This window comes from Lasiosphaeria miniovina (assembly GCF_030549165.1).
Source record: "Lasiosphaeria miniovina strain SMH2392-1A chromosome Unknown B0T26scaffold_1, whole genome shotgun sequence".
In the NCBI taxonomy this organism is placed as follows: Eukaryota; Fungi; Ascomycota; class Sordariomycetes; order Sordariales; family Lasiosphaeriaceae; genus Lasiosphaeria; species Lasiosphaeria miniovina.
Genome location: NW_026848220.1, coordinates 2,761,459 through 2,773,873, shown reverse-complemented (window position 1 = coordinate 2,773,873; position 12,415 = coordinate 2,761,459). Strand labels below are relative to the sequence as shown.

The window sequence follows — 12,415 nt, the reverse complement described above, 5'->3', positions numbered from 1 at the left end:
TTATTCCTCTTGATCTTGCGACTTCCTGCTGAGTATACGCGCCGAGCGAAATCGGCAGCGACTTGATCGCTACTCTTCTCGATGTCATAAAGTTGTCGTATAACTAGGTTTTTGAATGCTTCGACAACGCCTTCGTGGATAGTGCCCGCCATTCGCAAGACGAACTTAGCGAGCTGAGGGAAGTAGTCGTACCTAATCAAACGTTAGCCAATGTAATGCTGGACAAGGCGTAGCTGGACGAAGAGGGGTAGAGAGATAGAGGGACAAAGGGATAGGCTACCTACTTTGGCTAGCGGTAGTCCCCTTTGGCTTCGAAACGCGCCTCGAAAGCCTTGAACTCGTCGGGGTTGATGAGGACGCACTGCCACTCCTCTTCGACCTTGACTCGGCCACAGATTCGATTGCGAATTTCGGCGATAATCTTATCGACACGAGAGGCCGGTAAGCTCACAGATGGTTTGAGGGGGAGCCGATCGAGCTGGACGGTGATTGCTTTCTTGCTATCCATATGGGCGGATGGAGATGGAATGTTGGTGCACCCAGGGCGACTTCAAGGAGTAGAAGTAGAGCTCGTTTGCTTGTTGACGACGGAAGGAAGAAGGAAGGAAAGGCTGTTGTAGAGCCATTGCTTCGCTTGCGTTAAATAGGTCATGGAAGGAACTGGTGGTGTAGAGCGATTAGTGTTTTGGGGTGCCGAGGTTAGGTGGTCTAAATTGACTACGGTATTGTTGTTCAAAAAGGGAGAGTTTTGGTGTAAAAGGGTGATCCACTGCTAGGGTGATCCGTTGGGGGGTGGGATTTTCTACACTACAAGGCGCCAACACGGACACCACACCCCTAACCCCTATTTAGGCCTCGTGGCGGTCCCTACGTGTGATCGCTACCCAAACATCGAGCCTCCCATTTCCGAGGGCTCATACGACGCAAGCACGGTGCCTGGCTCGTCGTCAGCCTCGGCCTCGGCTTCCCAGTCGGAGTCGGGCTTCCACTTGAGGTGGTCCTCGGCAGACTGCTCCTCGTCCTCGGCCGGCTCTGGAAACGCGCCCGGGGCCGACACACGCACCATCCCGTTGTTAGAATCCGCTCCTCGCCGGCTGTCTAGTGATGGCAGCGCAGTCACAGGCGACGGCCCCGACCGCACAGCGACTAGCGCCCCCTTGTAGCTGTCGCTGTCATCATTGTGCTTGTCGTCGCCATCGTCGTCGGCAAATTACAAGAATAACTAGAGCGAACAAGCCCATACTAGCGCAGGTAATAAATAGCGTTAGTAGCTATAGCTTAAATGAGAGCGATTCAATGATCAAAGTCACGTTAACCAATTCCTGGTCGGTAGCGAAGACTGTGGAAAGAGAAAGCTTGTCAAAAGATCCCATGTTCATAACTGCGAAACCTGCAGAGGCCATAACGAGAGACTTGCAGGTGGCAGTCGTCCAATAAAGACAATCGCTAAATGAACGACAACCCAAGCAAACGGCCCGTATCGCATAAACACTGTCCTCCTATTGCCACCTAGTGCCAATGTAAGGTGTAGCCCGTAACCATCGTGGGTATCATGCTCGTGTTGCCACCAGATCCCCAGCCGGGGTCTTCGTCACTTAGATGCCGAGAAGTCAAACACCAGAAGTCCTTGACTCAGAAGCGGCTTCCGGGCTCCAAGCGAGGTGGCGGCACTTGGCATTGTTGGCTTAAAAGCCGTGGACCTTGATGGTCTTCTCATCGAGGGCCAAACCCTCGTCCTCGTTGGTGAGGAAATCCTTGATCTTGGTGCGCTGATCGCCCTGGAGCTGAATCACCTCACCCATACCCTTGGAATCCTCGTCACTGATGATGGTGCCATTGCAGGCTGAACGAGTGTTAGACAACTTGGACTTTGGACCAACAGAATGAGGGGTGGTGTGTATATAACTAACCAAACTCCTTCTTCACGACCTTTAGAATCTTCTTCAGATCAAACTTGGGCGGGATCCCTTGAACGGTCGTCAAGGTCTTGCGGCCATTACGCTCTATAACGGACAATGTCAGAAAAAAGTGCTGCTAAACATGCAACAAAGCGGCACATTTGAGCGCTCCCACGGGACGAGCGAGGATGGAACCGAGATGGGAGACATACGCTGAATGCGAATATGGATATATTCCTGGGTCTGGACAGTCTGTCCTCCTTCCTCGTCGGCTTCGGCGAAGGGGTCTGTATATCTTCTAGTCAGCAATTATCCTGCGCAACAGAACACGTACGACGCGAGGCGATGACTGTAAAAGCAGGCAGGAAAAGCCAGGACTAATCTGGGCGTGGCGACATTGCAGTACGATCCTCAATAAAAAGCGCAGGTCGAGCAGAAGCAACAGTGCAGATATTAGAGCGATGCTTAGACACGTACCGTAGGTCTTGAGATTTTCGATTGACATAAACTCGAGTTTCGCGGGGTGTCTTGGGGAGAAGGGTTTTAGAGGGAGGAGGGGAAGGTAGCGACCGACAACTGGAATAGTGTCTCGCTGAGTAGAGTTGTAGACTGGGTGCGGGAGCAGAGAAAGATATCGATGTGGGCTGGTTCTTGTATGGTCTGGCTGCAAAGAGGTGATGCGGTCGAGCAATGGATGCTGATGTTGTTGATGGCGAAAGTGGTTGAAGAGGAGAGGAGGCGGAAGGGGAGAGAGGTGAGGGGAAGAGATAGGGAAATGGTGGGGCGGTGGGTGGGCGCGGATTTGGTTTGGGCGGGGCGTGTGGCTTACACTCAAGGCTTAACAAGGGTGCCTCTTTCCACAAGGCAGCCACAGCCAAGCGAGTGGAAAAGCCAAATCGTGTGGCGGTACCCCGGCGTACCTGACCCTTGTAATCACTTTGCCGATCTCCGCCGTCTAGCTGCCTCTGACCCGATGAGTACCTGTTAGGTACCTGGGCTGCTTAGTGGCAGGTTTGCGTCACAGGGCGTGCCTTCCGGCGCGTTTGGCTACCTGATGCCCGTCATGCTTCCCGTCATATTTCAAGGTTCGAGCGTTTTCTAGAAATCCAGGCTCTTCAGAGACTCTTCACGCCGTTAGGCTGTGGCTGCTGCAAACCAACGCCTGGCTGCATCCGCCAGTATTACAGGCATCACGGATGGATGACTTCAGGGCTGGATGGACTGCCATCGGCCGCTTGTGTCAGGGCTGCCCCAGGCATCCAGTGTAAAGGAAAAAGGCAAGTAATCCATTACACAGTGGCTCTCTGAGTGGCGATGGTCGCCTAGGGGCTCTGATCGCTAGAGCCCCGGGTCGGCGGATGGAGCGGCCAGATCGATCTGTATTTTCCGGGATCCGAAAGGAGCTCACACGTGTTTGTGTGACTTGTACATAGGGCTGTGAGGAACGAGTCGCGCATATCCGCCCCATCTTTTTGCTTCAACTTCATGGGCGCCCCAATCACTTGCGTCGTGCCGCGCAGGTACGCGTTAGCCCTGGTTCTAGACAAACTTTACTTCTATCCCCGCCCCATCTCTCCTCGTCTCGTCTCGCCTTGCCTCGCCGCTCCCTCTACCGCAAGACTAAGTAATTCGTATATCGTACGGAGTAGGTATATACGCTACTAGTGCCTTAGCTGCACACTTGAAGCAAACCACACTTGCTGTGATGCAACAAGATAGGCGGGCTATTTGAGGATTACGCTCTTGCCTTCCGGGCCCTGCCGCCACCCCTCGCCTTCGCACTATCTACACCATTCACAGGCCGCCAACATGGGATTCAAACCCCAAGAGTTGGCCCACGATGCAGCCTCCGTAGTCGTCCAGGATGACGCTGGCGACAAGGCAAGCTGGCGACCTCTGCTTCGCCACGAATGCTCGTTTTCGTCGGCTGTTTTTACAGACATCATGATCAATCTGATCAAAAACCCAAACATCAACTCTTCGTGGCTTTTCCGCGCCGATATTTTCCATGACTCGAGCGGTAACGGCATAGGTCCAAGACCGTCCGAACTAGGGGCCCTACCTAGCATTCCCTCATTTTCAGGCTTTGAACGCCAACGACGCATTGTCCGGAGGCTTATTCCGAGAAGCACCCAGAGAGATAGGCCGCTGGATCAGACCTGTTTGATATACGCATCGCCGCCCACGGAACCCGCGGAAGCGCAGCCTGCTGCTGGCACGCACAGGACTCTAGTAGTATACCTGCCGCACGTGTCCTCAAAGGCCGAGATGCCTTTCTACCACCCAACCGTACGGGGCATAGCATTTCTCCATGAATGGGCCCCAGCCGAGTCTCAGGGGCATATCTCGATTTCGTACTTTTTCTTTGACGGCAGCGATCGTACTGCCGTCAAGCTCACGAGAACTGCCTTCCACTTACTCGAGGCTGTTTATAAACATGGCGAGGGCAGAGTCAATGGGTACAAGAAAAGGGTACAGCATGACGTGATACTGCCCCAAGCTCGAGTACAAAACACGTACACGGCCCTCAAGCAAAAGTACGCCCGTGGTCTCATAGCAAGCTGGGCCGAGACAACTGATCCGGGGAAGCACGTCTTTGAGGACCTCAGCATTGCTGCCTTCCTGATCGAGCTCTGGGCCGATATGTACGGCCAAGCCGCTTTCCCCGGCTTTGTCGACATTGGATGCGGCAACGGTCTTCTTGTTTACCTTCTAAACCAAGAGGGCTTCAAGGGTTGGGGATTCGATGCCCGCTCCCGAAAGTCATGGGCGACGTACAACACGAAACTGGAAACTCCCACAGCCTCTCAAGACTCTCTGCAGCAACTTGTATTACTACCTCCCCCGGTTAGTAGAGAAGGCCTGGCTGAAGCCTCGAGCGATGGGTTTTCCCCAGAGCTTACGCACGACGGTCGCTTCGCTAGCGGCACCTTCATAATATCCAACCGTAAGCATGTGTGAACCGTGGCGGCCGTGCAATGGTAGTGACGAGGCTAACAGGAGGAGAGCAGACGCGGACGAGCTGACTCCTTGGACCCCAATCCTGGCTACGATCTCGGACTGCCCCTTTATCATGATCCCTTGCTGTAGCCACGACCTCGCCGGGAAGAGGTTTCGTGCCCCGCCGCCCAAGGACAAGTCCAAATCGGAATCCGCCTATTCGTCGCTCGTCTCGTGGGTTTCGATAATTGCAACAGACTGCGGCTGGGAAGCCGAGAAGGAGATGCTGCGAATCCCGAGCACACGCAACACGGCGATTCTGGGACGCAAGCGCTCGGGCGAGCCGTCTTCCGTTGATATTGAAGCCATTGTACATCGATACGGAGGCACAGCGGGCTTTCTCGAAACTGTCATCAAATTGGCGAGAAATTCATCGGCAGGTCACTAGAAGACGAGCAAGTACTGGGGCGGGACGAAGCATTAGGCCCCGAATTTGGTGGCCCCGTGGCTAATCCATTCTTTCAGTCTAGGTCTGGGACGGGTAAATGATCAACCAACTTCATCCTCAGGCCAAGTTTCTCCAGGGCCTCAACAGCAAGCTGGTCTCTAAGTTTCTCGGTCTGCTCCTCAGTTGTCAACACGAAATCGTGCTTGAGAAGCCAGATGTCCTCCTTAACCCCATATTCCTTTGCTGTGTCGCTGTCCACCTTCTCGAGATCGATTATCAAGCTCTTTTTCACGCCAAATACGGCATCTGAAGTCTCATAGGGGTCGCCCCGGAGATATAGAGCCCTGGTGGTTTCGTACAGTTAGCCATCATGTCGACCTAGCCAGGGGGGCAAGTAAGGAGTTGTTAGGCGGGGGAGATCTTCAACTAACGTGATCAAATTGTCCCATCCCGTCTTGCCAAACATGAAATGTACATGCGCGGGCCTCCAGCAATGCCTACTCAGCAGCTGCAAGAGCTTTCCGACGGGGCCGTCGTGCGGAATGGGGTAGCTGACGGGCTTGAGACCCTGGAACCAGAAACGTCCTTGTTCGTCACTGACCATGACGCAGCGCTCGCTCGGCTCGTTACGGCCAGCGTGCTGCACGTCGTAGTGGCCCGAGCTGTCCGTCTCCCAGATATCGACCTTGACGCCCGCCACCGGCCTTCCCTCCGTGTCCTTGACAGTGCAGACGGCCAGCATGGGCTCCCCCAATGGATCCGCCGTCATGCTGCTGCCATTGGGCAGTACCGGCGCGTCGTGTGTGTGAAACGGTCCTAGCACCGACCCCTCCGTGCCGAGCGGCGGCTTGGGGTGGTTGATGCTGTCTACCAGCAGCGACAGGCCGAGCACGTCCGAGAGTAGGATAAATTCCTAGATACTGTAAATTTCCTGTCCCGGATCTAAAAGGCTAGACACCGAGGAGATTGACGTAAACTCACATTCCGCACGTCGTTAGAGATTTGGCCGCACCCAATCAAGAAACTGAGAGCCGTCATCCACTCGTCCGTGCTCAGGCGAGTCTCGCGGGCGAAGTCATGGAGATGAGTCACCAGACGCGCCATGAGGTACGTAAGCCGCGCATCAGAGCTTTGCGAGTTGATGCGCACCGTGTTAGGCGTGATGTTGTCGATTGTCAAGTCGAGCAGCTCTGGAGCCTTGACATTGCCCTTCGCGTCTTGTGCCATAGTCGCTTGCTACCGGACTTATTTGTCTTTTCCTTGATGAAATTCTTGTTGTCGTCACTCGATCCGGCAAATGTCTAGCACCTGCTGCTCAGAAAGAACTCAAAGCCTCGTAAAAAGTGACGCGTGTAGGTGAGGAAGTAGCAATCGAGACGAAAGATGAGGCAAGAAGAGAGAGGGGGGAGACAGAGGTAAACAAATAAATGGGATGCGTGCTATATGACTTGCGCCTTCAGTGGGACATACATGCAACATAGATTAGGGGTCGTCCGCGGTATAGTAAATCCACGGGAACAATTCAGAGCTACGGATGTCACTTACCTAGGTATATATATAACACCTAGGAAAAGGAGGTTGGCTAGAAGACGGTTCGCAGCGGTCGAGCTTGGCGACTAGTTCGAACTGGAACTCCCATCAGACTCATTATCCAGGGATCTGTCTTCCCCATACCTAAATTAAGAGCCTTGACTCCAAGTCCCATCCGCTCCAGACTCATGTCATTCCTGGACATCTGATCCGCTCCTTCCCCCTCCTTGACATGTGGGGTTACGGACAGGGTCTCCGGAAGATTACGAGGAGGGGTTCCGGGAGTTGAGGCGGGGTGTAGCTTTGGGGCACGCATTGACGAATTAGATACGTTGCTAGTGGGGGACCACGTTGTTCCCCTACCTCGGGATATCAAATCGGAAACCGGATATTGAAGTAGCTGCCTATGTAGCTACAGCTATCTGGCTCGTCGCGGAACCTTAATCGACAAAAACCCGTGGTAGACCGACAGTCACGTCACATTGCTTGACTATGCAGAAAATAAAACATTAACGTACTCCGTACTGTCTTATTTACGAGCATCGACAGCCTCCGTCCCAAATCGGCGAGCCGTCTGACCGTAGCCCACAATTCGTGCCCAGATTCCCCCTTCTAGACCTTCTTAACATTCATGTCGTCCTGAATCATGGTCTACGTATGTACAAAACAATGATATATAATGTATGTACGTTTCATGTATATGGCCTGCGGTAAGCCGGCTCACGTCATGAATACCTGACGCCCTTTCCATGCTGTAAAAAATGCCGTACGACAAACGCCCAAAAACACCAATGCCTAAGCCAAAATTACAAAATCCCAACATGCCGGAGTTTCCACGGTAATTCTACTCCACAGTATGCGTGGGAGCTGGTTGCTGTGGCAGCGTGTACCTCCTTTCGTCGGCGTATCTGGCTAGTATCTCTCGGGTTGGCGTGCCGAATGGGCTGCTCGGCCGCATGTCCGTCAGCGTCCTTAAACTATGGGAGCTACTCTGAGGTCTGACGGGTACTGGCGTCGAGCTCCTGACCGTGCTGGTATCTGCGTGGTGTCCAACGGCGCCCAAAGGGCTGCCTACTCGCTGAGCGAGCGCGCTGTCTGGGCGCTCCAGAGTTGCCACATATTGCGCAAAATCCTTCGAAGACAAGGAAGCACGATGGATGCGCGCGGCTCGAGGGAGGCTCGACGCGCTATAGCGGGAGCTAACACTATTGGTCCTGCTTGCGCGGTTGAGAGCACGAATTATCGGTGCATCGAGGGTGCCGGTCCCGTTTTGTGCTGGGTCCAGCTCATGAACACTGTCGTCGTCTTCGTCCTCAATTTTGGGCTCACGACGAACCGTAACAACGGAAAAGGAAGGCTCGGGAGGGGGCCGGGACTCGCGCTCCTCCTCTTCTTTGGCCTTTCCCTTATCCTCTTTGGCTTTTGACAGCCTGCTAACGTCCTGCGCTTTTGCTTCCATTTTTTCAAAGTAGCGAGCGCGAATGGCCTCAAGGTCTCTGGGGCTGATATCCTCGCGGTTGCGCGCAAGAGACATCCAAGATGAGATGGCACCGAGGACCACAAGGATCATCAAGGCAATTACCAGCAAACCCTGTATAACAATGATGACAATGCCGATGGCGGTAGCAATGATCCTATCCAGTTCGAAGTCCGGAAGGAAGGCGATGGACAGCCCCGTCGTGAGTATCTTGCTAACTCCAAGTAGATAAACGGCCAGAGCCATGTTGCGAGCGCCTTCGAAAGGTCTAAGTATGGCAATGGCACCAAACGAAAGGATGTCGAAGATCAATAGGCCGTACACTTGTGCAAGAGGGTTATTGACGCCTCCTCCAATGAAGGCGGCACGGACAAACAAGTAGCCGACATAAATCGCAAGAAACCACCACCGTGTGCGACGGTATCTCGCAGATAGCCATCCAAACTTTTTGATGTAAGCCTGGTCCTCATGCACAGTGGGGCTGTCTGGGTCATTGTTGACATGTCGGATTCGAGAGAGGGGAATGGCGAAAACAGTTTTGACTTCTAGTTCGAGCTCATCAAGTGTACTTGCCCAAGCCGGAATGATGGCAGGTACAAACTTGAAGAGCTTGGCGTTGTAGAATATGACCCGATCAGGCCTCGCTTCGAATTTGCCGCCCCGAGTACGGGCGCGACATGCGTAGGCCACCGTTGACACAACACCAACAAGGAACAGCAAAAAAGCGACAGTGGCAATGGCGACTGTTCCCGACGTACCGCCGATTGTGAACTGGAATAATGCGAGCGTTATCATGGTGAAGAAAGACATTAGGAATGCTCGCAGCAAGGCATGCGCCAGATAGCCTGTCCAGTGGCTGCGAAAATATGCCAGTCGATCTTCTTTAATCCACTTGATCCGCGCTATAAGATCCAGTACGAGCTTGATAGTAGGAAGAGAGATGGCCACGAGGACGATAGCCACTACGACCCATATAAGCCCAACAAAGAATATGTCGGCAGCAGGAATTCCGAGGGCAGACAGACTCCCGGGGAAGCCCTGCCAAGTACCTGGAGTAGGCATTCCCGGTGTCACAGGATTCCCAGCCCAGGTGTAGTCGTAAGGGTCGCTAGCATTGTAAGTGCTCCTTCTGGCGAGGCTGTCCGGGGTGGCTCTCTCAGCTACCGCGCGTCCATAGATTTGGGATATCAAACCGCCGCCCGTATTGATGACTGTTGAGCCTGCACCGCCAACCTGGCTGGCGTTGCCACTGACGCCAGTGAACGAGTCGATTGACTTGATCATGCTATGGCTGTAGATGATGCCGGAAGACCAGGCAAAGTTGCTCCACCAGGCAACACAGACTGACGGCCAGTTCACCGAGAGGGCTCCTGAGAAGAAGATTGCCTGGAACGTCTCTAACACCACCAGCACAGACAAAGAATGGGCATGGTGCATTCTCATATGGGTGGTGCTGATGCCATAGGCTGCGGTCGCAAAAGATGCAATGATGGCTACCAAGGTAAATATGCCTAAAACAGGGGCGACGGCCTCGGGGTGCGAGAAGGTGTTGCCGTTCCTCATGACGGCCTGGAAGCATCCAATCTCCGTCTTGCTGGAGTTTGCGAATATCTGCAATTTTGTTGAACCCTCGAAATCCGGTATCCCATACGCAAGAGATGGGATTCCGCCGATCTGCTGGGGTCCGACCGGTATTATCGCCCACCCCGTAATAGGAACGCTCGCGTTTACCGGGCAGAGACTATCAATGTTGAGCGAGCACGGGTTGAAGATCATGTCGAATCTATTGGAGCCATCTGAGCGAACCAAAATTAGCTCCAGGGTTATGTTCCTCGGTTTTGGTTGGTCCCTTTTCAGACCTGACTTACATGCGTCAACTGATATATGCACTGCGATTCGATTAGCATGACTCCACGATACAAGCCAGGCAATGCGGTGCTATCAAGGACTTGACCTACTCATGAGCGACTCGTTCTTGATGTTGGTGGTGCCGTCGAGATGGAACACGATTGTGAGATTGTCTGAATAATACGCGGCATCGAACTTTGTGATATTGAAGAGACTCTGGCCGCCCAGGCAGTCGCCAAAGTCGCCCGTGTAAAGAGCTGGGTACCGGTCAACCGCCAGCTGCCGTGACACGCCATTTTCGTCGCTACCGACAATGTACTGGGTTTCGCGAGCCCGGCTAACACTAGCGAGGGACAGCAGGGACAGCAGGAACAGCAAAAGGAAGGGCAAGGCGCAGAATCGATTCCGGGGTGCCATGGCAAGCAGGGACCGCCGGTCTTTGCCTCCGCGCCAAGACCAGATGCCTGGAGACCCCCGTGAGCGGGTCTGGGGCAAAGCTCCCCTGGCCTATCCCTGGAGGAGCAACGACAAGAATAACAACGACAGCAGCAGCAGCAGCAGCAGCAGCAGCAACCAACTGATAAGCTCAGCGAGCGATTCGGTAGCGAGAGATGCGAGATATCGCTATGCAGAAACCAACACCCATGAGGTCGTCGGGGGCGTGAGGCGTGATTCCTTTTCCGAGGCGATTGGGGAATGCCCGCGAATGGTGTCTCGCGCCGATGGGAAAACCTGGGGAAGTCCAAGAGCGGGTGGATGTATCTGGAAAAATTGGAGCAAGTACCAGAGGTAAAGCAAGCGAACTCCCTTATTATTAGTGGTCGAGCCGTCTGGTGTTGGACGGGCTCTCGAGGATGAATAACGGGTATGGGGCCGGATCGACTGGTACCGGCAGAGACTTGTTGCAGATAAGCGGAATCTGCTCGTCGCAGAGTGGCAGGAGCACAGAGATATCCGAGGGAGGGACGACGACGACGACGACGAGACGACACGATGTCGAAGACAGAGGTAATTGGGTGATGTCGCTTCCTTCATTCATTCGTCCGGCTGCAGTCAATGACGTCTACCTAAGCCATGTTTGCCGGGCGTGGACGGAAAGAAAAGACCGGTGGCGCGGGAATGTGCAAGTATGTACATATATCTATGTTGACTGCAGAGGAGGTGCGAATAACGACGGAGGGAGGCCGCGACGGGGCAGACAGGTCAAGTTGTTCGGCTGCGATTGCCTTGTCTCCCTACTACCTAATAAGAATAAGGTACGCTGTGGATGACGAGAGGGGCAGGGGGGAGGGAGATGAGGTGATAAATACCTGTTACCTTACCTTTTTTCCAAGCAGTTGAGTTGAATTGACTTTCGCTAGGCCGGCCGGGAAGGACGGCCGAATACTTGCTAACTGCCTTTGAACGAAACATTGATGGGCGGTTGGGCGGGTATCAAGGCGGCCCATAGAGCGAAGGCGATGCACAAATGCCACAACAACAAGCTTCCAACGTTGCGTCGCTCGCGTCTCAGAACATTCACGGTCCCGCTGCCAAGTTAGGTTGAACTGAGCACGGGCTGACTGCGAGGATTTCTGATGGACATCAAACTGTCTGCTTACATACCTACCTAAGGTACGTGAGAGAAGGACGGAGCTGCGCGAACAATTGATACTGTAAGATGCCTTCTACCTATCTGACCTCATCACACTAAAAAGACATTGCAGATAGATGCATGCCAAAGATGCTACCGCGGACGAGCCAAGCTCGACGGAGCAAGCTAGCGAGTACGTTCAGTACCCGCTATCGTAAGCCTTCAGGTGGGGCGATTTCCCGAGACCCCGATGCCCCCCACCTTCTGCAGAGAGGGTGGTATCGATATCCTTGCCTTTCTCACCTCTGATCATTAAGGAATATCCGTAACTACTCAACGGAGTAAATACTGTACAGTACATAAATGTGGACAGTAACTCCCTTGGGGGACAATTCGAGAGCGTCGTTCCTTGGCCCCAAGCTACCTACTAATCATCCTCGGGAAGCCGCGTGTGTATGACGGGAACCAGAAATAAGTACTCTTCAAGGCCCGGGCATAGCTTGCTGTTAAAACCCTTGGATGAGGCTGATCTTTAACCATGTACGCCACGCCGCTCCTGTGCAGCAAGGGTTTGGTTGAACCATTCATTGCCCTCCTCTCGGTGAGACTCGGACACCGCGCGCCCTGCATTGGACTACCTTACTGACCTAGGATTTGTTTCTGGGCCCATCCCCCCGCGGGCCGCTCGACAGCCGCCGCCG

General features: G+C 53.8%; 4 protein-coding genes across 4 annotated transcripts; 1 reads left to right on the top strand and 3 right to left on the bottom strand.

The window, feature by feature from the left end:
- Window positions 1-1,685: 1,685 nt before the first annotated feature.
- On the bottom strand, window positions 1,686-2,403 carry B0T26DRAFT_630942 (translation initiation factor SUI1; the record flags this gene model as incomplete). The annotated part of the gene is made up of 4 exons (XM_060436296.1): window positions 1,686-1,843; window positions 1,911-2,003; window positions 2,111-2,185; window positions 2,376-2,403. The coding sequence occupies 4 exons, from the start codon at window positions 2,401-2,403 to the stop codon at window positions 1,686-1,688; spliced, it is 354 nt and encodes a 117-aa protein (XP_060302594.1).
- A 1,304-nt stretch (window positions 2,404-3,707) lies between these two features.
- B0T26DRAFT_736588 (uncharacterized protein) lies at window positions 3,708-5,286 on the top strand (the record flags this gene model as incomplete). Its single annotated transcript, XM_060443341.1, has 2 exons — window positions 3,708-4,845; window positions 4,910-5,286. The coding sequence occupies 2 exons, from the start codon at window positions 3,708-3,710 to the stop codon at window positions 5,284-5,286; spliced, it is 1,515 nt and encodes a 504-aa protein (XP_060302593.1).
- A 73-nt stretch (window positions 5,287-5,359) lies between these two features.
- On the bottom strand, window positions 5,360-6,513 carry B0T26DRAFT_631983 (dioxygenase-like protein; the record flags this gene model as incomplete). The annotated part of the gene is made up of 3 exons (XM_060436407.1): window positions 5,360-5,630; window positions 5,718-6,199; window positions 6,277-6,513. The coding sequence occupies 3 exons, from the start codon at window positions 6,511-6,513 to the stop codon at window positions 5,360-5,362; spliced, it is 990 nt and encodes a 329-aa protein (XP_060302592.1).
- Window positions 6,514-7,396: 883 nt separating this feature from the next.
- On the bottom strand, window positions 7,397-10,776 carry B0T26DRAFT_33730 (uncharacterized protein). The gene is made up of 2 exons (XM_060434459.1): window positions 10,252-10,776; window positions 7,397-10,182 (listed from the first exon to the last, which is right to left on the bottom strand). Exons 1-2 carry the CDS (start codon window positions 10,556-10,558, stop codon window positions 7,661-7,663), a joined length of 2,829 nt encoding a protein of 942 aa, XP_060302591.1. The 5' UTR covers window positions 10,559-10,776; the 3' UTR covers window positions 7,397-7,660.
- Between the last annotated feature and the right edge of the window lie 1,639 nt (window positions 10,777-12,415).